At 34.8% G+C, this 23,930-nt stretch overlaps 1 protein-coding gene across 1 annotated transcript in view; it reads left to right on the top strand.

Annotated features, from left to right (window-relative positions):
- The window catches only part of TMPRSS15 (transmembrane serine protease 15), a 121,160-nt gene that overhangs the window by 86,813 nt on the left and 10,417 nt on the right, over nt 1–23,930 (top strand). Inside the window, exons 17-23 of the mRNA XM_007521284.2 lie at nt 508–618; nt 2,503–2,635; nt 13,311–13,406; nt 16,778–16,827; nt 17,308–17,482; nt 20,526–20,707; nt 22,297–22,392. Of these exons, the coding sequence (XP_007521346.1) occupies nt 508–618; nt 2,503–2,635; nt 13,311–13,406; nt 16,778–16,827; nt 17,308–17,482; nt 20,526–20,707; nt 22,297–22,392 (843 nt within the window). The remainder of the gene's footprint in view (nt 1–507; nt 619–2,502; nt 2,636–13,310; nt 13,407–16,777; nt 16,828–17,307; nt 17,483–20,525; nt 20,708–22,296; nt 22,393–23,930) is intronic.

Below are 23,930 nucleotides of genomic sequence, written 5' to 3'. Positions count from 1 at the left end.
ACAGCTTGCTTGAAAAGGCTGTCAATGTAAACTTTTGTGTTAAGATTCTCTCATATGTTTTGCTATTAAAAGATGCTCTATCTTTTAATAACAAAGGTTTCTAACTCTTCTCAAACCACGTTTATTATTATTGAACTTTCCTAAGAAGCTAAGCATATAGTTGCACTTCATATCAAAGTTACTGTCACCATGCGCTCTGTTAAAAGACTAGTGTAGAAAAGGGCAAAAATAGGGGCCGGTGGTGGCACACCTGGTTAAGTGCACATGTTACAATGGGCAAGAACCCAGGTTTGAGCTACCGGTCCCTACCTGCTGGAGGAAAACTTCACAAGTGGTAAAGCAGTGTTGCAGGTGTCTCTCTATCTCCCCCTTCCCTCTCAATTTCTAGCTGTCTCTATCCAATAAATAAAGATAATTTTTTTTAAAAAGGGGGGGAGGCAAAAGTGGCATAGGTACTCCAGACTCATCTATTTTTTTTTTATTCTATTCACTATTATTCTCCCACAGAGAGCTGCAAGGAAGACAACTTTCAGTGTAAGAATGGAGAGTGTGTGCCACTGGTGAATCTCTGTGATGGTTTTTTGCACTGTGTGGATGGCTCAGATGAAAAGCACTGTGGTATGTTTTATCTTAAAGAGAATACTTTGTGTCATTTTACTGGGGTTTTGTTTATTTGTTTGTTTTTGCCTCCAGGGTTATCTCTGGGCTCTGTGCCAGCACTAAGAATCTGCTGCTCCTGGAAGCCATTTTTCATTTTTTATTAGATAAGACAGAGAGAAATTGAGAGAGGAGGAAGACATAAAGAGGAAAAGAGGCAGAAAGATACCTGCAGACCTGCTTCATGGCTTGTGAAGGGAAATGGGGGCTTCATCTGGGATCCTTGTGCAGGTCCTTGTGCTTCATTCTATGTACACTTCACATGGTGTGCCACCACTCAATGCCTGTCATTTCACTCTATTTTTTGACTCTACAAATACTAAAGGCAGACTATGAATATGTTTATTTGAACATGGCTTCAAATAAAAGTATTCAAAAAAGAGAGTGAATATCCCCCAATGATTTTTAGCATGATTGTTTTTATGTTGGCTAGAAGAAAGGTTTATATGAAGACTCCTGTTTCAGTTTTAGTTTTGTTTTTTTTTACATAAATTTACCTACAAGCAGTGACTTTAAATGCAGGATGACCATTTCTACTATATTCGAATAGAAAGCATGAAATAACAGAGAGATAAAAATTATGTATATTAAGTACTTCATTACCAAATGGGTTGACTATGAAACTCTCTACATTACCCAGATGCAAAGGCTCATTCATACTTATTTATAGCTGACTTTCTTAAGACCTGATCATTTGTAGTCTTGATTCTCAGGATCAGTTTCTCTATCTTTGTTGAATTTCTAGTATAGTCACCATGCTATCCCTCTACAACATTATGAGTGATGGCTCTTTTTACTATGTCATAACGATTTCTATAATTACTCCATGGCATACACTGTGACTATGTGCTATAAAGCAGTCTCTCCACAGAGATTTGCCTTATTTTAGTCCTAAAAACCTAAGGCATGGCAAAGTTGGGACTATCAGTGATTATCTGTCAAATTTTATGTCAAGTGATTATCTGTCAAATTTTATGTCAATGTTCTTATTCTCATAATAGAAAAAAGTATGACTAATGTTCTCACAGTATGGTGTTTGTGGTTTCAACTATCATTGCTGATATTTCACTTCTTTGAAAAACTAAATTAGTTTGTTCTATTCCCTACCTGGCTATTAAAAGGCTGGACACTATATTCAAAACGGTGTAAATTTGTGAAGAACAAAAGCTAGAGGCCAGGTAATGGCACACCTAGTTGTGTACACATATTACAATGTAAAATGACCTGGGTCTGAGCCATCTACAAGGGGAAAGATTTGCAAGTGGTGAAGCAGTGCTGCAGGTATCTCTCTGTCCCTCTCTGTCTCTCTTCCTAATTTCCTATATCTACCTAATTCCTATTGATTTCTGGCTCCCTCTATCCAGAAATAATAAATAAATATAATAATAATAATAACAATAATTTTAAAAAGATAAAATATAAGACTGAAACCTAGGCTCAAGAGAACAAAATGAAAAAGAAGTTGTGGAGAAAGAGATGCATAGGGGTGGTGTGAGGAGTAGGGTGTGGGTGGAATCAAGCTTGAAATTGTCTCCAACTTGATTTTTTTTTCTTTCTTTATAGTCTAAGTTTATAGGATAAACTTTATTTTCTATATGTCTATTTTATTATTATGCCATGAATCTGTATAACTTGTCTTTCTAATTTTTATGGGTGTGAAAAAGCAAATCAGGTCACCTAAACTTGTATCTTTTTTATGACTTAAACCTTCCTATATATTCTTATTAAAAATTGCATTCAATCTCTAAACTACATGTTAAAAACATTGCATGCTTAGTTTAGTGTCCATCATTTACTATAATCAATTTAGGTCAAATGACTGTATACGTTGCCTCCTCTCTTTAGTGAGTCTTTTCAATGGCACAACAAATACCACCGGCTTGGTGCAGTTCAGAATCCAGAGTATATGGCATATAGCCTGTGCTGAGAACTGGACTACACATATTTCAAATCATGTTTGCCAGCTACTGGGACTAGGGTAGGTAATTCTACTTAGTTAACCTTTAAAAATATATATATCCGACTTCATAAGTGTAGTTAATTATTTGTATTAGAAACTTTAAAGGTGATATAAATTGTTCACTAAATAATATACATGAGCAACAGAAAAACTAAGATCTTGTTTGATTTTGTTCTAAAAACTACCCAATTAAGAGATTTCTTATGAATACTATGCAAATAGAATTATGTAGAAAAGCATATATTATATGCTCAGTTTTGTAACACTTATTTCTCATATCTTTAATGCTTTTTTGCTAAATTATCATTTTTATAAAAATTAAATACTTAATTTTAACTATATCATAACATGTTTAATAAATGTCAATAACACTGAACAAAAACATACTTTTGCTATGATTTTGCAACATAATGGCAATAGTTCTTTGGGGGGATTATAACATTATAATTGTTGTAGGAAGGGTATACAAAATTTTATTCTCTGTTAAGAAGTATAAAACAGGTAATAATGCCATTTTAAAATTAAGCAAATATTTACTAAAAACTGCCAGTCTGGTGTCATCATGCATTAAATAAAATATAGAAGTTTACCTTATTTAGTATTGTCCTTCCAGTCAGTCTCAAAGTGAAGTGGGAAAAAGTGGATAGATAATATTGATATCTCATTTAGATAGTCTGCCAACTTTATCATGCTCATAACCCAGGTTCAAGTATCCTCCCTGTAACACTGGAAGAAATTTCAGTGCTGTTATATCTTTCTCTCTCTTCTTCTGAGTCTCTGTGTCTAACCAAAAAAGTCAGCCTGAAGTAGAAAAGTCCTGGTAATGACAAAAAAGAAAGGAAAATAAGTATAAAGGGAAAAAGATGAGCACTGGTAATTGTTTCTCATCAATTCTATCAAGAATTATCTATTTGCCTTATGTGGTTTAGAGACTATGCACGTATGTACATATTAATATTTTTTAGTTTACTGTGTAACTTGTATTCCAGTAAACACCCTTCCCATGTCAGAGACTTCCAGACTTAAAGAGACTTGAAGGTGGATGGGTTATGGAATTTTTTTTTTTTATGAAAGTCAGCAAACACTGAAAGTTACAGGTATATATTCTCACTTCAAGTTAAAGTACTAAATAAGTGGCATTGACTTCAGTTCCTACTTTAACATTGATCTTGGTTCACTACCAACTTCATATAAGTAAGGCCCTAGAAGTCATTCGCATTTACTAGTAAAGTAGCCAGCAAATTCTCAGAAGTTTTATCGACTTGGAACTTAATTTATAAACACTAGACAAAAAAAAAAAAATAGGTAATGACTTTACTTCCACAATTGCTGTATCCTATTCACTGCACCGGAGCTTGTGTTCTAATTCATCATCCTTTTAAGCATTACTATAAACTTAAGGAAGTTCTTTCCAGTGTAATTTGTGCATCACAATGAAATTATTTCCTGAAGGGTAAGGTTAAGACAGATCATTTACAAAGATGAAAATGGTCAGCATCTTTTTTGACAGAAGTATTTGAATACATCTGAAGGAAATATGTCAGGAGCTAGTAATAATGTTAAGTCTTGTAGTTGTGTGTGAGAGAGTACTAGAAAGGAAAAACAGCTTTATTATTAATTTTTAATAGTTGCTAACATAATTAGCATGTATGACTTCAGGTTCAGATAGTTAAGCATTAGTAGTAATATTATGTCTGTTTCATAGATGAATAATTCATGGGTTCTTCCGTAAATGAAGTAAGGATAGATATATAAATGATGTAGATAATTACAATATAATGTGAAAAATACAATGTGCAGTAGACCTACTCAACTTGAGAATGCCAGAGAGCTTTCTAGAAAATGGTCTGAATTAAGTGGATGGAAGCCAATTCCACATAACTATAATATCTATTTGCATGTGTCTTCCCCAAGACAGGTTTTACTCTTTAATTCACTGACTTCATTGACTATGAATCATAGTTCTTCCAATTGAAGTAGGGAAAAAGAATCATTTTTTAGTATAAATCAAATAATACAACTTTTCACCTCAGATACGATTTTTTTTATGACGGTCAGGCAGTTACATTCTTCTAAAATTTGCTAGGTATTCTCTGTAAACACTTTAACCTTTGGATCTACATTTATTAAATAGTCTCTACAGTGGTCTAATAATTGAAAGAAAGAAAGTTATAGCCTTAATGAAAATTGTCTTAGCATGGTAACCAAAACTTAGCAAGTTTAAAATGATTTGTTTGCTACAGTGGAAATTAATTTAGGAGTCAATTTATTAAAAAGGATTCTATAGTCTCCCATATTATTTATGCAGAATGGGTGCAACGTGAAACTGCATATAGAGTCTAGTAAATCGTATAAGGCAGATTTCATAACTCTTTTCCTTTTTAAAATGAAACATTTTCATTCCCTGCCAGTTATACCATGAATAAGTAAAAAATTACTTTGAATAACAGTTTAGTGTCCCTTATCAAAGTATTAAAAACTATTTCATACTGATAGAAGAATAAATATTAAAGAAACTTTGAATGGTAATTTTTTAGAGGAGTATTTCCTAAGAGAGTGTATTATACTGTTGCTGATAAATTAAATGAACTATTAGGTCGACTTGCCTTTCTATGTCATCAAAACTAGAAGTACTAGACAGAAGTTGAGCTTTTCAATATATATATATATATATATCAAAGACGGTGTTCATTTTTAAATTGCCTAATTTGCAAAGGACCTTCAGTTCAAATATCAGAAACATCAAAATGAACCTCTCATTCTGCTGAAGTCTGAGGATGGTTTACTTCTGAAATGTGATCTTACTGGTTTTTTCTCTTGGTTGTAGGCTTACCTCTTGAAATAATTCAGTCTCCAAAGACTTGGGCTTGGTGGTGGGGAAGAGGCAAAAAACAAAACAAAAATAGCAATAACAACAACAACAACAAATAAAACCCACAGATCTCCTGTATTTCCTTTCTTTTCTTTTTTCTTTTTCTTTTTTTAATCTCCAGAGTTATTGCTGGTGGTCAGTGCCAGCAATCTACTGCTCCTGGCAGCCATTTTCCCCCATTTTATTGGATGAGACAGAGGGAAATTGAAAGAGGAGAGGGAGATAGGGAAAGAGAGAGACAGACAGATACCTACAGACTTGCTTCACCACTTAAGGAAGCATCTCATCAGCTGGTTTCCAACGCAGACCCAACGCACAGGGCCTTGTACCTAGTGCTATGTGCACTTAACCCAGTGTACCACCACCTGGCCCCACATCTCCTGTGTTTTCTTTCAGTGTTTTTATTCCTGCTATTCACATATGTTACAGGTTTCTTTTGTGGCTTTTTTGCATCCCATTTTCTGAAGCTCCTCACATTTTGTTATCTCTCTTTTCCAGTCAGATAGACAAGCATCTGAATAGATTTTTTGAAATTTCCTAAACTTGGCTTCTGACAACCATATTCTATTTGCATATTATAAAGAGGTGGGACAAGAGGGGATATCACACTATTCAGTTCTGACTTACTGAGGTGCTACTGAGGACTGAGCCTCTGAGCCTCTTTTCTCAAGCATTAAAGTGTGATGCACTACCACTGTGCAACTTCCCTGGCAGTAGGGTAATGTTTAAACAATCCCTTCAGGTTATTCTGAAGGTCTTGTTAGGAAAGCTTAAGAACCATGCTCTACTAGGTTTGCTATCCTTTCTGTTTGTGTCATAGATACCTCTAGTAGTTTGGTAAAACGTATCCACTTTTATGGCTCATATTTTTAGGTATACACTACAAAAAACACATTATTACCAATGAAATTAATTTATCTAAAATTATCAGCATATTAAAATATATATAGCACTTTGCATTTATTTATTTGGGCATTTCTAAATAAGGTGTATGTGTGGTTCTAAAGGTTACTGTAATATCCTAGCCTAGAGTGACACCCAGAGGCCTGATTCTTTAAAAAAAAGTTCCAAAACAGTCCTATTAAATGGTTGACACTCATTTATCCGTGTGCACCTGGTATAGTAAAAAAAAAAAAAAAAAAGATATAACTGGAACAAAAACCCTTCAAAGTTTACAAATTGGTTTTATTACAAGAAAAATAATGCTACCAGTCCCATAAGGGAAGTAAAAGTGTTCTGACACTATATCTTTTTTATTTATTTTTATTTATAAAAAGGAAACACTAACAAAAACCAGAGGATAAGAGTGGTACAACTCCACACAATTCCCACCACCAGAACTCCATATCCCATACCCTCCCCCAATAGCTTCCCTATTCTTTATCCCTCTGGGAGTATGTAACCAGGGTCATTATGGTTTGCAGAAGGTAAAAGGTCTGGCTCCTGTAATTCCTTCCCCAACAAACATGGGCATTGTCAGGTCAATCCATATTCCCAGCCTGTCTCTCTCTTTCCCTAGTGGAGCAGGGCTCCGGGGAAGTGGAACTCCATTACATATTGGTGGGGTCATCTGCCCAGAGGAGTCCAGTTGGCATCATGGTAGCATCTGGAACCTGGTGGCTGAAAAAAAAGTTAACATATAAAGCCAAATAAGTTGTTTACTAATAATGACTAATAATGAACTAATTATTAGTTGTTAACTAATAATGAATATTGCTGATGAAGACTTGGGGGGTCTCCATTTTGTAGATAGTTAGTAGGCCTATTTCAGTTATATTCCAAAGGGCCCATGACTATACTGGTTTTGGGTTTTTTTGTTTGTTTGTTTTGTTCTGAGGCTGATATCTGATAAGTGAATGGACCCACGTTCTTTTCTTTTCTCTTTTTTTGTCTTCAGGGTTATTGCTGGGGCTCAGTTCCTGCACCACTGCTTCTAGAGGCCTTCCCCCCCCTTTTGTTGCCCTTGTTGTAGCCTTATTGTGGTTATTATTGTTGTTGTTGATGTTGTTTGTTGTTGTATAGGACAGAGAGAAACGGAGAGAGGAAGGGAAGACAGAGAGGGGGAGAGAAAGATAGACACCTGAAGACCTGCTTCACCGCTTGTGAAGCGAATCCCCCTCAAGTGGAGAGCTGAAAGTTTGAACCAGGATCCTTAGGCTGGTTCTTTCGCCTTGTGCCACGTGCACTTAACTCGCTGCCCTGCTGCACTGTTGAGCTGCTGCCTGACCCCCCCCCCCCAAGTTATTTTCTATGTTCTAAGGAAATTTTACATGTACGTCCTTCTGAAGTTCTAATGCATGAAAAAAGATATAAATACTAAGGAAACTTCATAGTGGGGCTGGGTGGTGGGCCACCTGGTTGAGTGCACATGTTACAACATTCAGAGACCCCGGTTCAAGACCCTGGTCCACATCTGCAATGGAAAAATCTCCACAAATAGTGAAGCAGGGCTGCCGGTGTCTCTCTGTCTCCTTCTCTATCTCTCCCTGCTCTCAATTTCTTGCTGTCTTGATCCAGTAAATAATAAAGATAATCTAAAAAAAATTAAAAAAGAGAAAACTTCATAGCACATACTTATTTTCCTTATTAAAAATAAAGAAATTCTCAGTAAACAGAAGCAGGCAAAATAAAATTACAAATAGATAAAGAATTTATTATAAAAAGACTAAAGACCATATTACATAAGAGTTTATCCAGAGAGATGAGTCTGACCCACTGATTTTTTTTATTTTTTTCTTAATACAGTAGCTTGCATACAGTGGGTAACTGTTTTTTTTTTTTTCTAGCCTGTCCTATAGTTTTCTTTCTTTCTGTGTGTCATAAAATTTTAAAGCTTACCTAAGCTGATTATGAGCCCCAGATGACATCAAATAGAAGGGGTTTACAGTCAACAATATTAGGAAGCTACTCTCTTCCCTGATCCAGCATTCTGGTCCTTTTTCCAGCCATGACATCATGTCCCCAGACAATTACTTGGATTCACCAGCATATCAGGCTCAGGGAAAAAAAGAAAAATGAAAAGAAAAACTAGTAAAGCCACAGTACCTTTGGAATATAACTAAAATATGACTACTAACTGTCTACAAAATGGAGGACACCCCCCCCCCCATTCTTCATCTGCACTATTCCAGCCCTTAGGTCCATGATGGGTCAACAATTTGTTTGGCTTTATATGTTAACTCCTTTCAGCCACCAGGTTCCAGATGCTTGCATGATGCCAACCAGACTTCCCTGGACAGACAACCCCACCAATGTGTCCTGGAGCTCCTCTTCACCAGAGCCCTTCCCCACTAGGGAAAGAGAGAGACAGTCTGGGAGTATGGATAGGCCTGTCAATGCCCATATTCAGTGGGGAAGCATTACAGAAGCCTGACCTTCAACCTTCTGCATCCCATAATGACCTTGGGTTAAAGAATAGGAAAGCAATCAGGGGAGGGGATGGGATACAGAGTTCTGGTGGTGGTAATTGTGCAAAATTGTACCCCTCTTATCCTATGGTTTAGTCAATCTTTCCTTTTTATAAATAAAAATTTAAAGCTTAACATTGCAAGATCTCAAATTAACTAAACCTACCTGTTTACGAAGAACTATCAGTATAGTGGATGAATGCTAGCTGTGTTGCTATACAACTGTTAAACAAATAAACAACTGTAGCTGAAATTCAGTCATGGTAACTACCTAACTGTCCACATGTCCTGATTGCCCTAGAAAGAAGTTGCTTTGTGTGTGTGTGTCATCCTTTACTTCAAATCCTTTTCATTCTATGTTACCCTGCCTATTAAAATCATCTCCCTTACCTCCAGCTCTGTCAAATCAATCCTCTTCATTCCTGCTAACCTGAAAAGGAAGTCCCATCCTCTTTCAAAATCCTTTTCAGGCTAATCCCACCTGGTTTGATTCATTACTTAAACCTCTTGGGTTGTGAAATGAGGTACAGTGCTTGGTTGCAGCATTTGCAACATTTATTATTCTTTTTCATTTTTCATGTGTCCAAAAATTCAAAACATCCCTACATAAGCTATTGCTTATGGGAGGAATCTTATCACTGCAAATACAGTCTGAGGAGCAAGACAAAGAAGGAAATCTATGCAGAACTTGAGAAGAAAAGCAGATTTAATACTGCACAAAGCACCTTGGGATATAGTTCTTTCTCTTTCCAAAATTCATCTACTTGTATTATTTTTATTCTTCAGACAGAGCATAAAGCTCATAATGGTTGGTTGCATCTACATGCTTCTTTTCCCATATAGAATAAGATTTCTTAATGGCAAGAGGAGTTCTTTGAGGGTGCATAGCCTATAAAATGGTAATAAGAGTTCAGAAATAGGTAATCAGGAGGCCTTAGTATGTTAACATATGGGGATGGATATTTCTAAGTGATTTCAAACTTCTACTGATTTCCAAGAGCTATGCAAATGTATGATAAAGTTATCTGAATCTGCAGATTTGGAACATTCTCAGAATTTAAAAAATGTAAATTCAAGTTGTAATCTTGACAGTTGTAAAAATCAGCAACTAGTTCCCTTGTAAGAAGAAGAACTCAGACAGGGACTGACTCAATTGTATCCTTTAGCTGAAGAACTTAGTTAACACAATCTTCTTTTAATTAAAAGATTTTTTTTAGATTTCTGATATTTTAATCAAAGGTAAATGTGATTCAACATATGGTTGCTAAACTTTTGTTTTGCTCAGAACTCTCAAATGTATTTTTTTATTTTCTCTACAACTTAAAAAAAACATGAAATAGCTTTTTCTAAAGTCTTTCTATCATTTATATTCTGCTTACTGTGACTACAAACTGGAAAAATGTATTCAGTCTGAAAAACTATAGTTCAATTGGAAGGATTTGAAATGCAAGTAGCTTGTCTCAAATTAAAGTCCAAATTCTGTCATCCACACTGGCACCTGGAAATTGGGCTTCAAAGAGAGGAAGAGTAATTTACAGGAAGAAGCATAAATCTGATGAACAAAAGCAGATAAGTCAATCTGATAATAGTTATTTCTCATAGTCAGTTTCTATCTGGTACAGGTCCTCTACCTAAATTCTTTTGGCAGCTAGGAGGGAGAGTAAAGCAAAGTTTTCACTGGCTCTGCTGAATCTTAATTACATTCAGCTCAAAATAACCGACATACCCAATTTTTGGAGTCATTTTTTCTGCTCCTCTTCTCTCAAAGAAATAAGAGAGATATTTATAAAGAAAATTAGAAAATAACTAGGACCATTAGTTCTTATTGCAAATATGTTACTCATCAAACAACTGCAATGATGTTTCAAGTGTTGACAAAGTAAACACTATAAGTAAAATAGAGTTTCTTGATATCTTTGATCTGAGGGTGGTTGAAATCTTAGTTATATATTTTAAAGTAAGTTTATTCACACTTTAACATTAATCTGAAAAATTATAAGATTTAGGGGTATATTTAGATACCAAAATATGTGTGCTATAACTCACTGCATCAAAAACCAAGTCCTATGCACCCCCTCCATATAGTCAGCATAGTTTTTACAGAGTGTAAAAGACAGTTTGGTTACTTGCCTTTCAAGTTCCTTTGCTTTAGGTACCTATATTCAGCATAAGAGTGAAACCACCAAGTAGCTGTCTTTTACTTATTTCAGTTAATCACCTCTAATTCTATCCACCTTATTCCACCATTTTAGATTGCAGGGTAGTATTCCACTGAATATATATCCCATAATTTCTTTATCTGTCATCCTATGTTGGACATTTACATTGCTCCCATATTTTGGCTATCATGAATAATTCAACTATGAACACAGGGATACTAAGGGTACTATAGCCTTTCAAATTTGTGTTTTAATTTCTTTTGGCTATAGGTCTTAGGAGTTGTATTGCTGGATCACTAGGTATTTTCATTTTTATTAGTTTCAGACTGCTTATACTGTTTTATAAAGGGGTTGCATTGGTTAGCCTTCTTACTTTCAGTTTAACAGACTTCTTTGTCTCCTCACAGAAACTTGCCATTTCCATTCTTTTGGATGTAAGCCATTTTCATAATAAACATGAGGTGGTACCTTGTTGTGGTTGATGGTTTTTAAAGGCAAAGCTGGATTGATGGGTTTCATTAGAAACAACACTAATGATAAAAATTTGAAATCCTCTAAGCTCTGTTTTTGATTGATAATAAGTCTTCTCTACAGATAGAGAAGTTCTTTGATACTAATATATGGTTCATCAAGTCTTAAAATCCTTTGCTTTTCTTTAAAATCTTTGGTTATTTTTTTAATTATATAACAAAAACATTTTATGTAATGACCTATATTAGAGAGGCCAGGCAGTGGAACACCCAGCTGAGTGCAAATATTGCCGTCTATAAGGACCAAGGTTCAAGCCTCTTATCCCTGCCTGAAGGGGATAAACTTTAAGAGCAGTGAAACAGTGCTGTAGGTGTCTCCTCTCTCTATTTCTCTCACCTCCCTCTTCCTTTTTATTCTGTCCCTCCTTCTCAATTTTTTGTACTATCAAATCAAAAATAAAACATATTTTAAAAGATCTACATTAAATGACTCATATGCCCATTTGGAAGTAATATATCAATTTCTAGCAATAATAATAACATTAATGTATCCTTTGGTACTTGAGTTACTTATTTCTTTCCTTTTGGTACTTGAGTATTATAAATAATAGTACTTGATTTTAAATTCTGTAACATGGCATAGAGTTCTTTCTGCCTCTCTGCCCCTCTGAGCACAGTCTCGGGTTCTTTAAATTTTTGTCTCACCTGAAAAGGAGAGAAAAGACTCTTTATTTAGCTCTTTTTCCTCTTAGTTATCACAACAGTTGAGAGGATTATTTGATTATACTCTATACAGAGATATAAAAGGGTCCGTGTTGGCTATAGTTTGGGGAAGATATCCGTCTTCTTTTGAAAAGGCACTGGATAGTTCTTTCACATTGTTGCAACTGATAGGAATTGTGACATCTCCCCAATAAACAGCAGAGAATAATAAGAATCAGGATATTCCTAGTCCAAAGACTCAACTTTATGGGAAGATTAAAATCTGGAGTAAATAGAGACATAGAAAATTAAAACTTTAGTTTCCACCAAGTGACCCTTATGAAGTCGGAATAATTGAGAGAAATCTTCAGTCAAGACTCACAGTTGAAAGCAAGGATATAACATGTCACCAGGAAGAGGGGTTAAGAACTTAATGTCTATTGTCAGATGAAGTATTTTTCCATCTTGGTTTCTCATTAGTTGACACTTTCAGGTCCAGTCTACACAGTTCCTCCTTTACGGCAATTACATAGCTCTTAGCCTTAAATTGGTGATGGTTAGAATTTAAATTGAACAAGACATCAAGAAAAAAAGTTAAATGGTAAACACTGAAGGCTTTCTTCTAATTTATAGACATCATACAATTTTAAATGATGAATTACTCCCAGTAAGGAAAAAAATGTTTGGTATAATGCTGTCAATCTGAGTTGTTTTCATAAAAATGGGTCATCAGCAAAATTATTGAACAACATAAACAGGTCAAATGAGATAATCAGATATTCAAATGATATATGCACTGACTTTAAATCATCAAACAGTATATGAATATGTAAACAAGAACAACCATATTATGTAATATTGGAAACTGCAGTACAGAGTATTAGGAATATTTCTTTTACTAATTTATACTATATTTATATAGCAAAATACTTAAAGTCTTATAATAAAATGCTAATTGCTATGTATTGACTTCAATAACTTCTCTCAATATTTCCATTTTTAAATAACTGCAAATTCAGCTGATATGTATGTGTATGTGTGTGTGCGTGTGCGTGTGCGTGTGTGTGTGTGTATTTTCCATAGGAGTGGAAACTCATCTGTTCCTGTCTTCTCTACTGGAGGTGGACCATTTGTAAACTTAAATACAGCACCTAATGGCAGCTTAATATTAACATCAAGGTAAGTAAAAAAAATCTGTTATTTGATTAGTCTAACTGAAAAGAAGATAGATTTCTTTTGGCCAGTTAGATTTTAATATAACCTTCAAAGTTATTTGATTTTTTATACTCTAGCAATACCTTTGATCTTACCTGATAACAGTGCCTAATCCTCATATACATGATACTAATTAAGATATTACGTATGTTATTGCCTAATGGGAAGTAGTGGGGTATTCAGTGAATTTTAATACTACATCCCTTTTATACTTCTCCTTGAGATTCAAATAAAATTATAATATATTTAAAGAAAGTATGAGTGTTGAGATCAGCATGGTTGATGATCAGAGTAATGAGAGCACACTAATTAACTGTCACCACAAGAATAATAATTGGTTACTACCTTGGAAGTAGTGCAGTGACTAGATCTTTTGCTTAAAAGCATATGGTTCGGGAGTCGGGCAGTAGCACAGAGGGTTAAGCTCACATGGTGCAAAGCGCAAGGACCTGTGTAAGGTTACCAGTTCAAGCCTCAAGCTCCCCACCTTCAGGGAGTTGCTTCACAGGCAGTGAAGTAGATCTGCAGGTGTCTATCTTTCTCTCCCCCTCTCTATCTTTCCCTCCCCTCTGCATTTCTCTTCTGTCTTATCCAACGACAGCAAGAACAACAACAATAATAATAACCACAACAATGATAAAACAACAAGGGCAACAAAATGGGGAAAATGGGTCTCCAGGAGCAGCAGTGGATTTGTGGTGCAGTCGCCGAGCCCTGGCAATAACACCAGAAGCAAAAAAAAAAAAAAAAAAAAAAAAAGCATATGGTTCCAAGGTCTATCCCCAATGTCACATGTATAACAGTGATGCTCTGGTCCATTATCTCCCTCTCTCTCATTAATAAATACATAAATCCTAAACATACAAAGAATAACAATTTGGGGGAAGTCAACATCATTTTCTCTATCTTAACAGACAGAATATTAAGTGATGAAGTGCAAGCATCTATTTATACCTATATTGTCTCTTTTAACTGAGGTTGATTTATAAACTTTCAGATGTTTTCAAAAGCAGCATTCTTCCTTCGTCCAAAGATCTATTAGTTTAGGCTATATCACTTCTTCTGTTTGGACATTAATGGCACTTTTGCTGAAAGTGACTTCTGAATTTTACATTTCCATTAAAGGCCAAGAAAGCAACTGCATAAAATGTAACTATATAAAAAAAGGATTTTAGATCACTTTGTTGATACATCAGCTGCTATTTTTTTTAGCTTGTAGGTTTTTTTGCTCAATATTCTTTATGGTAAGAAATGAAATAATATAATGATTTGACTACTTGAAAAAAATGTCACTTTTGTGAGTGCGACCAGTTAGAAGATTAATAATAAAATAGTTCTTGCACCAATTGACTTTAAAGTTGAAGGTTAATATGATATTACCAGTAATTGGAACATGTTATAGTATTTCTAGATCTACACCACAATGTTATCCCACTTTGTTAATAAAAATACAGTGGATAATGGCATTATCTTTCTTATTTTTAAAATGTTTTTATTTGTGATTATAGTGGGTTAAAAGATTGTAGGATTACAGGGTTTAGTTCCATGCCACACTCACCACCAAAGTTCTATGTCTTCTGTACAAAGAGTTTTAATCAAAGGCTATGATAGTAATTCTGCTTCTATATACAGTTTGTAAGTATACCTGAACAAAGTGTTTATTTTTTCACTATAAAAAGTATTAATGTGAATCTCTTCTCTGTAGTGACATATCTCGTGTGTGTGTGTGTGTGTGTGTAAATTTAGATTAGATCAAAACAGAATGAGGTGTTATATTCACTTTCATTTTCTGGTTGTCTATCAATTTTATGCACCTGCTAAAAAGAAATCCAATCATTCTATATCCACATTAAAGTATTAAGCATTGCTTGTTACAGAGCCATTTTAAGTATGAATTTTCAGTATTACAACAGTAGAAAGAATTTGGATGAATCCTAATAATGTGCTGGAAGCATGCTATAAACTCATTCTCTATTATGTGTGCATAATAGAAGAGTAATGAACAGAGAACTCTTCACTGGAGAATTATGAATATGTATATCTGTAGATAAGCTATAGACATCCAAACTTTATATATCTATACATGTACATTGCTTATCAGTACATATATTTATTTCCTATATTTCAATCTATCAGTAAATTATCTTATGTTCTAAATTGTATGCCAGCTAGACAAGATGATTTCAAATGAACTTTATGTATACTACAGAAACACTGAATTGCATTGATCATATCCATGATCTCATATAGATCTTGCTTCCAATTGTGTTTTTCTGTTACTTTGTTGTTTCCTTAAACTTTAATGTCTAAACAAAACACTTGGTTAAATGGCTTTAACTGTATAAATATAAATTATGTGTTCATAAATATGGATTTTAGTATTATTGATATCTACAGAACTGCATTAGGAAACACTATGGGCAAGTACTTTTAATTTTTTGTATAATACTGATCTCTAGTGGTTGTTAAGTATAATACATTTTAAAGCAAATCTTAACATTTTCATTATTCTTTAAAATAGAAACTGTAACTTTCAGAAAGTTGCTATCCAGACCTTTAAACTTTATGTTTTAAGTTTTTTAATAATTTACTTCTATACTTTCCTTTATATTTGCTTATTATATATATTTTTCCTTTGTAAGCAGAGCCTGTCTCTCTCTTTCCCTAGTAGGCTGGGGCTCTGGGGAAGCAGAGCTCCAGGACACATTGGTGGGGTCATCTGTTCAGGAAAGTCTGGTCGCATCATGCTAGCATCTGGAACCTGGTGGCTGAAAAGAGAGCATACAAAGCCAAACAAATTGTTGAACAGTCGTGGACCTAAAAGCTGGAATAGTGCAAATGAAGAGTTGGTGGGAGGGTCCTCAATTTTGTAGATAGTAGTCATATTTTAGTTATATTCCAAAATTCCTGTGGCTTACTAGTTTTGGGGGGTTTTGTTTTGTTGTGTTGTGTTGTGGTCTTTTGTTTGTTTGTTTGTTTTGTGAGCCTGAAATCTGATATGCTGGTAGATCCAAGTTATTGTCTGGGGAGATAATGTTATGACTAGAAAGCTGGATCAGGGAAGAGAGTAGCTTCCTAATATGAGGAGGGGGAATAAACATTGTTGACTGTAAACCTCATAGATTTGATTTGGTCTGGGGCCCATATTCAGTTTAGGAGCCTATGTGACTTTAAAATGGGGATTTCCCCCCCACTGTGCTCTACACCTCTCTGCACTGCACACCTGGTACATTCAAAAGTCCATTTTATATCTTAAAACAGGATAACTACATTATTTTTTTGTTTTAAATTGTTCAGCGCACAGTTTCTGATACTTAACTTCATTTCTATTACAGCAAACAGTGTTTACAGGATTCCTTGATTCTTTTACAATGTAACCAGAAACGTAAGTAAATACTTTGTCATGTTCTTCCAGTCTTTCGTGTAAAATTCTTTTTTAAACTTTCTTTTTTAAATTTTTTACATATTTTATTTATTTATTTTCCGTTGTGTTGCCCCTGTTTTATTGTTGTTGTTATTATTGTTGTTGTTATTGATGCCGTCATTATTAGATAGGGGAGAGAGAAATGGAGAGAGAAGGGGAAGACAGAGAGGGAGAGAGACAGATAGACACCTGTAGACCTGCTTCACTGACTGTGAAGCAATTCCTCTGCAAATGGGGAGCCAGGGGCTTGAACCCTGGGCTCGAACCGGGATCCTGATGCCGGTCCTTGCGCTTTGCGCCACGTGCACCAAACCCTCTGCGCTACTGCCCAACTCCCTCTTTAGTGTAAAATTCTAACTTTTCAACGATTCACTCAATATATATGATCAGAGAAAAACCCATCAAAATAAAATGAATGTTCTTTCTTTTGTATTGTAATAGCCTGTGGGAAAAAACTGATAGCCAAAGGAGACAGACCAAAGATTTCTGGTGGAAATGATGCCAAAGAAGGAGCCTGGCCCTGGCTCACTGCTCTGTATTACAACAATCAGCTGCTCTGTGGTGCTTCTTTAGTCAGCAAAGACTGGCTGGTATCTGCTGCCCACTGTGTGTATGGGTGAGTGTGACGTCAATGTCTTGTCCCTGTAGAATATCCACTGCCCACAGTCTGCATCCTGTTTCATGCAGCCTCATAAAACTGTCACTTGAGGGAGATATTCCAGTTGTCTATGATATTATAACCTTTCTTATCATTTCCTCCATTAAAATAATGTATAAAAATTGAGACCACACAATGAAGAATTATTTTTCATTAAATGCTGGTATTGTGTCTTTTGTATGTATATATATACTAAAACCTTTAGCTGTTCATAAACAAGCATTTGTAAGATATGAAACTAATAGTGTATAAATTGTGCTGGTTATCATTTCATTAGGTCCATACTTATTATCCCCAAATTGTCATTGTCAAAAAAAATGTGCAAAGAGTCCTCAAGTTTCAAATAAAAATAAATGGTATACTAGAAAATGATGAGAAAGCAGTTTGTTGCGAATAAGATTAATAATGTGTATTTAGTTGTCAGGTCAAATTTATTTTGATGCTACCCAAAACTAAATCTTAGAACTAATTTCAGTTATGTCTGTTATTTGTAACAAAATACAGGTTGACCTCTAGGTTTTATCAATTTTTTTTAAGCGTTTCTTCCTAAGGTAGTGCCAGAAAAGAAAAGAGAGCACATAGAAAGGATAAACATGAGAGCAATATCCCCAAGTCTGAGAACATATTCTTGGGCAGGGGTAGACTACATAATGGTTGTGCAAAGAGACTTTCATGCCTGAGACTCCAAAATCCCAGGTTCAGTCTCTGGCACCACTAAACTAGAGCTGAGCAGTGCTATGGTAAAATAAACAAACACACACACACACAAAATATTTTCTGCTTCTACATGAAAAGAGGCACATTTATATGTTCCAAACACTTCTTAATTAGGACAGGAAAACAAATGGTAGCTTCTTCAGAAACAGTAAACTCTGATCAAGGCCAGTTCCCCATGCCCCACCCACCGTTCTTCTCCCTAAATGAGTAGAAGAGATCTGATAATGACTTTAACTGTGAAGATTAAAATGAGTATCTTCACAGACAGCATTCACAATCTCTGAAAAAAGAACTATGTGTACTTGGGAATGTAAAATTTAGTCATAATGAGTCATACTGAAAAATTAAATCCTGAACCAGGAAGAATAGCTTAAGTAGTGCACATGCTTTGCTGGCCAAACAGCACCGCATAGGTAATCTACATATTAACTGTGTAGTATTTTCTAGTAGTCTACTAATATTCAATTCAGTATGTACTTCTTAACTTCTTCAGTCATCATCTGTTTTTGGACTTCTAGGTTGATATTATATTTTTTACTGTTGTGAATAGTGTAGCTATAATCACATCAATGATAGTGTAGCTATAATCACATCGACTTTTGGATTTGTGTTTTCATGTTCTTTGGATATATGCCTAAAAGTGGCATTATGGGATCATAAGACATTTTTTTTCTTCTAATGCATGAACAAAGAGTATCTTTCCATTTCCTTGTACCTCTTTCTACAGTATTCTCCTGAGCAGATACCTAAAGAATTGTCAACAACTACTAGGTGAAAATGCATCCTCCAGTACCTGAGATAAGATAATTCAATGGCAGTCCTCACACTCCCAGCCCCACCAGACCTCCCATTATGTTCTCTGTATCTCCTATAGAACTTTTCCCATAGCCTTATAGAATAACCCAGTATGGAGATGTAAAAGTAGACTAAAGTTATCAGTCTCAGTTTTAGTCTGTGCTCTACCACTTTGATAGTCAACACCCAGTTGTTCTAATAAAACAGTAAGAAAACCATTCATTGAGTTGATGTACTCAAAGTATGCAGCAATGCTGTCAAGCACAAAGCAGGTTATGTATAAATTGGAGCTATTCTATCATTATAAACAAGTAAATAAGTTTGCTCAGATTCACACAGTGTGGTTGACAGTGGTGCTTTTTAGATACTTGGACCTTCACTGACTTGAATAGTGAGTGTTATTTGATTAAACATGATCCTGTGAGGAATTTATAAATTTGTAGATGAATTGAATTTTAATTTTTGAGAAACCACATTCAACTTGGTATTTGTAACTGAAGATTTAGATCATGAATTCTACCTATAACTTCACTTATTGAATCTTTACTTCTTTGTTAATATGACTTGCATGGCTTAATTCTAGCTATTCATTGGTACTTTCTTCTCAAGAAGATGTCATGGGGCAATAACATATTTAGGAATCTTTGTATATCTTCTAACTGCAATATACGATCCAGTTTAACTATTAATATGATCCTTTGTCAATAGTCATCAGTGGTCAACATGACATGTGGAAATTATTCAGGTTTATTGTCTATGGAAGTTACTGAAGTTCATATGTTAAATTACAGACACTATACAGATTATATTGCTAACCATAGCTCTGTCATCTCAATAACCCTGAAAACAGAAAATTTTCTTCCATTACTACTTTAGCTATGTGGCTGTCTAAAGAAATGTGCTGTCTCCACAGCTGATTGTGACCCAGAACAGCAGTTCTCAAACCTAGACAGATTTTAGTATCAACTTTGAGATTTAATTTAAGAAATCTCCCTACTCCTTCTCATACTCATTAAATGGGGAAGCTGGTGTCATTACCTTAAAGCACTCCAAGTGATCCTATTATAAGTCATAGTCACAGTATAGAACTAAATATCAAGGAATAATTCAAGAACAGTTGTAGCAAAAGCTAGCACTAATAAAGACTTCCACTATGAGCTAATCAGAAAAAAAATGAAAGTTAAGAAAAATATTTTTAAAAGAGAATTATTCACAGAAATGTAAGAAAACTTTGGGAGCAGAAATGAAGTTAAGATCCAGTGAGATAGCTTCCATGAATAGTTTTCCACTTTGCCATATGCAGAACCACCAGGCTAAAGGAAACTTAAGTATTATTTTCTATATCTCCTACCTTCTCCCTCTCCCTCATTGTCTCTATTATATACAATAAAAATAAAAGAAGGAAAGAAATTTTTAAAAAATGATACAATGATCTTTGAAAGTAACTGTGGAAGACTGAAAGCTTCTTATGATTCTTTATTATCTATAGGAGAAATTTACAGCCATCTCGGTGGAAAGCGGCCCTAGGCTTGCATAAAGCATCAAATATGGCTTCACCTCATACAGTAACTCGGTTGATAGATCAAATCATCATAAACCCACATTATAATAGGCGAATAAAGGACAGTGATATCGTCATGATGCACCTGGAATTTAATGTGAACTTTACAGGTAAAGAAATCACTTCTAGTCATCTTACCTGCCCACGTTAATGTATTATTGGATTTGAAATTTTATCAGTAGCAGTTCATTATTAGTCTATAAAATAAGGATAATTTGTAGTCGAAATCATTATAATTTAAATGGAATTGGGGTGTAGAGAAAAAGCATTAAATTACTTCCATCGAGGGATTTAAATTCAATTTTCTAGAAAGTTGACCGAAAAAAGCCCTCTCATGGCACTCTACAGCAGTAAATTCAAAGGAGCAGGAGATAAAAATTGGTTATAACACATGCCCTCTCTATTGCTCAGGAGAAGATAGGCATACACATCTGCCACAAAAGCCAGAGTTAGACTTAATGAAGGAAAAGTGTCTGTTCTAGAATTAAACTGAGTAGAAATTAATTTTTCCACAGAATGGATCTTTTAACAAGGATTCAAAATATTAATAGAATCAGGGGCCAAGTGGTGAAACACCTGGTTAAGCACACATGGTTACTATGCAAGGACCCAGGTTCAAGCCCCTGCTCCCCAACTGCATCAGGGACACTTTTCAAGAGGTGAAGCATTTCTCCAGGTGTCTTTTTATCCCTCCCTTTCTGTCTCCTCTTCCCCCTCTCAATTTAACTCTGGCCTATTGAATAATCTTTTAAAAAAATTAAAAATAAAAGGAAAAATAGCCACAAAGAGTGGCGGCTTTGTAATATGGTCACCAGGCTCCAGTAATAACCCTGAAGACAGGAGGGGAAAAAAGTATCTTTTTTATGAAAGCAGAAAAAAAAAAGTGTATATATAAATAAAATCACAGATGGAGGACTGCCTCCAAATGCCTAGTGTGCAAGAAATCAACAGAGGGAATGAATTTTATCCTGTAGGGTTCTGCTTAACTCCAATCTTTGCTCTGAAGTCTTTCCTAAGCCCCAGTTACAAACAAGCATTCTATATTCTCATTGAATTTGAACTACAAAGGCATTACAGCACTGACTGTGGTTAGCTACACAAATCTATTTTTGAGGGTAAGCCTCAGATCTTAACTTTCTTAACTTTTGTATCTGTTCTAGTTCTTATATATCATGGGTTCTTAGGTGATTTGTTAATTCCTGGTGAAGTGCTTTTTGCTAACGCTGTGACCAGTGCTAATGCTTCTATTAAGTACTCTATGAAACAATCACTAAAAGCTTTTTAAATGTGATGATTGGGGATCAAATAGCCTCAACATTTGTTCAGTTTCTCTTACTTGACACTGCCAAACACCTTTACCCAAAATTTCATAGAACAGAAACGGTACACAGATTTAAATAACCTGTGTTCTCAAAATATAGATCATTTAAAAAATCAAATCTAAATGGTAAACCCCAGAAATAAGACATTAAATTATAAAAGTGTGATTAGCACCTAGAGTTGAGGATTCAAGATGTCACCCATGACACTTAATCTATGGACAAAGAGCATGACACTGTAATTCTCCCCCCACTCATGTTCAAAGAGGATAATATAAAAATATAAGTTTTATTTTATAAAATCTGTTGAAAATAATTAATTTAAAATCTTTTTTATGATAAAGGTATAATTTTCTTTTTCTTTTGGTTTTATTTTCCAGACTATATACAACCTATCTGTTTACCAGAAGAAAGTCAAGTTTTTCCTCCAGGAAGAAATTGTTCTATTGCTGGCTGGGGATGGCTTGTACATCAAGGTAAATTGTCATATATATGAGGAAGAAAATACTTAATTGAAAAAAGAATGTTGGGGCTGGGGAAGATAGCATAATAGTTATGCAAACAGACTCTCATGTCTGAGGCTCCAAAGTCCCAGATTCAATCCCCCACATCACCATACACAGGGCTGAGCAGTGCTCTTGTAAACAACAACAACAACAACAAAAAATGTGTGTTGTAGCTTTAAATAGTTTGACATATATTACAATTCTTATCCTGTAATGATTTTTATAATATCTCTTAAAAATTCCATCAGGATTGTAGTCACATATGATATATTCATAAAGTTAATTTTCCCAATTATATACAGAATATTATATAACTATAAACTTTTGGAGGGGAATTCAAGTATTCTCCAAATTCAATATTTGATTCTAATATTATAAGTATTTTGAGACAGAAAAATAAATCTCAATTAAAATGAATGAAGCCAAAAGTTACAAAAAGACATTTTTGTAACGTAAGTAAATTTTGCACATTGCTCATCAAAATGAAGTTTCATAATTGAAAGTCAAATTACTACTAGTTACATTTTTCCAAATCTGAAAAACTATTTTTATCTGTATGTAAAGCTCTTAAACTAATAGAAAGGGAAAGCTCAAAGGTTTTTAATTCTTTTAAATTTTTTTTATATTTTATTTTATTTATGAAAAGGAAACATTGACAAAACCATAGGATAAGAGGGACACAACTCCACACAATTCCTACCACCAGAACTCCGTATCCCATCCCCTCCCTTGATAGCTTTCCTATTCTTTAACCCTCTGGGAGTATGGACCCAAGGTCATTGCGAGATGCAGAAGGTGGAAGGTCTGGCTGCTGTAATTGCTTCCCCGCTGAACATGGGCATCAATTCTTAAGAGGAGTGATACTTAGAAAGGAGATTTGTCCATTCTTGAATGTAAGCACAAAGGTAAAGAACTATTGTCTGAGGGACAAGTTAGCCTCTGAGCCATAATGACGAAGCATGGTCATAGTATTTACAAAATCTTCTTGCATTTAAAATGAAAAGGCACAAAATCAGATAAAGATGAATAAGCCCTAAAAAATGAAATATGCATAGTTAAAGTATGTAGACTTCTTATAAAAGAAACATGATGTTCCAAGGCAGATACATCACTGATTGATGGTTCTGAAAGATGTTTTACACTGTAATTGCATTATAGTATTAAAAATGTCTCATGTCTGCTGTTCACAGAGTATATTGAAGACTGTTTATTCTTTTATTTCCTCTACTTGAAAAATGGCATGATTTATTAAATTTGAAATCTAAAAAAGTAAAAAAGGATTCTTAGATTAGATATTTTCTCCATCAGACTTCAAACTAAAATATAATTATGACCATACAGTAGACTCTTCAAAAATAAATTATCTGCTAACAAAATTCAAGACTTTTTATCCCATATAAAATTGCTCTCTCTGGGGAGTTGGGCTGTAGCGCAGCGGGTTAATTGCAGGGGGCGCAAAGCACAAGGACCGGCATAAGGATCCCAGTTTGAACCCCAGCTCCCCACCT

The sequence above is a fragment of the Erinaceus europaeus genome, chromosome 14 (genome assembly GCF_950295315.1).
Source record: "Erinaceus europaeus chromosome 14, mEriEur2.1, whole genome shotgun sequence".
Taxonomy (NCBI): Eukaryota; Metazoa; Chordata; class Mammalia; order Eulipotyphla; family Erinaceidae; genus Erinaceus; species Erinaceus europaeus.
Note: the sequence above shows the minus strand (reverse complement) of the source record. Positions and strands in the feature narration are given on the sequence as shown.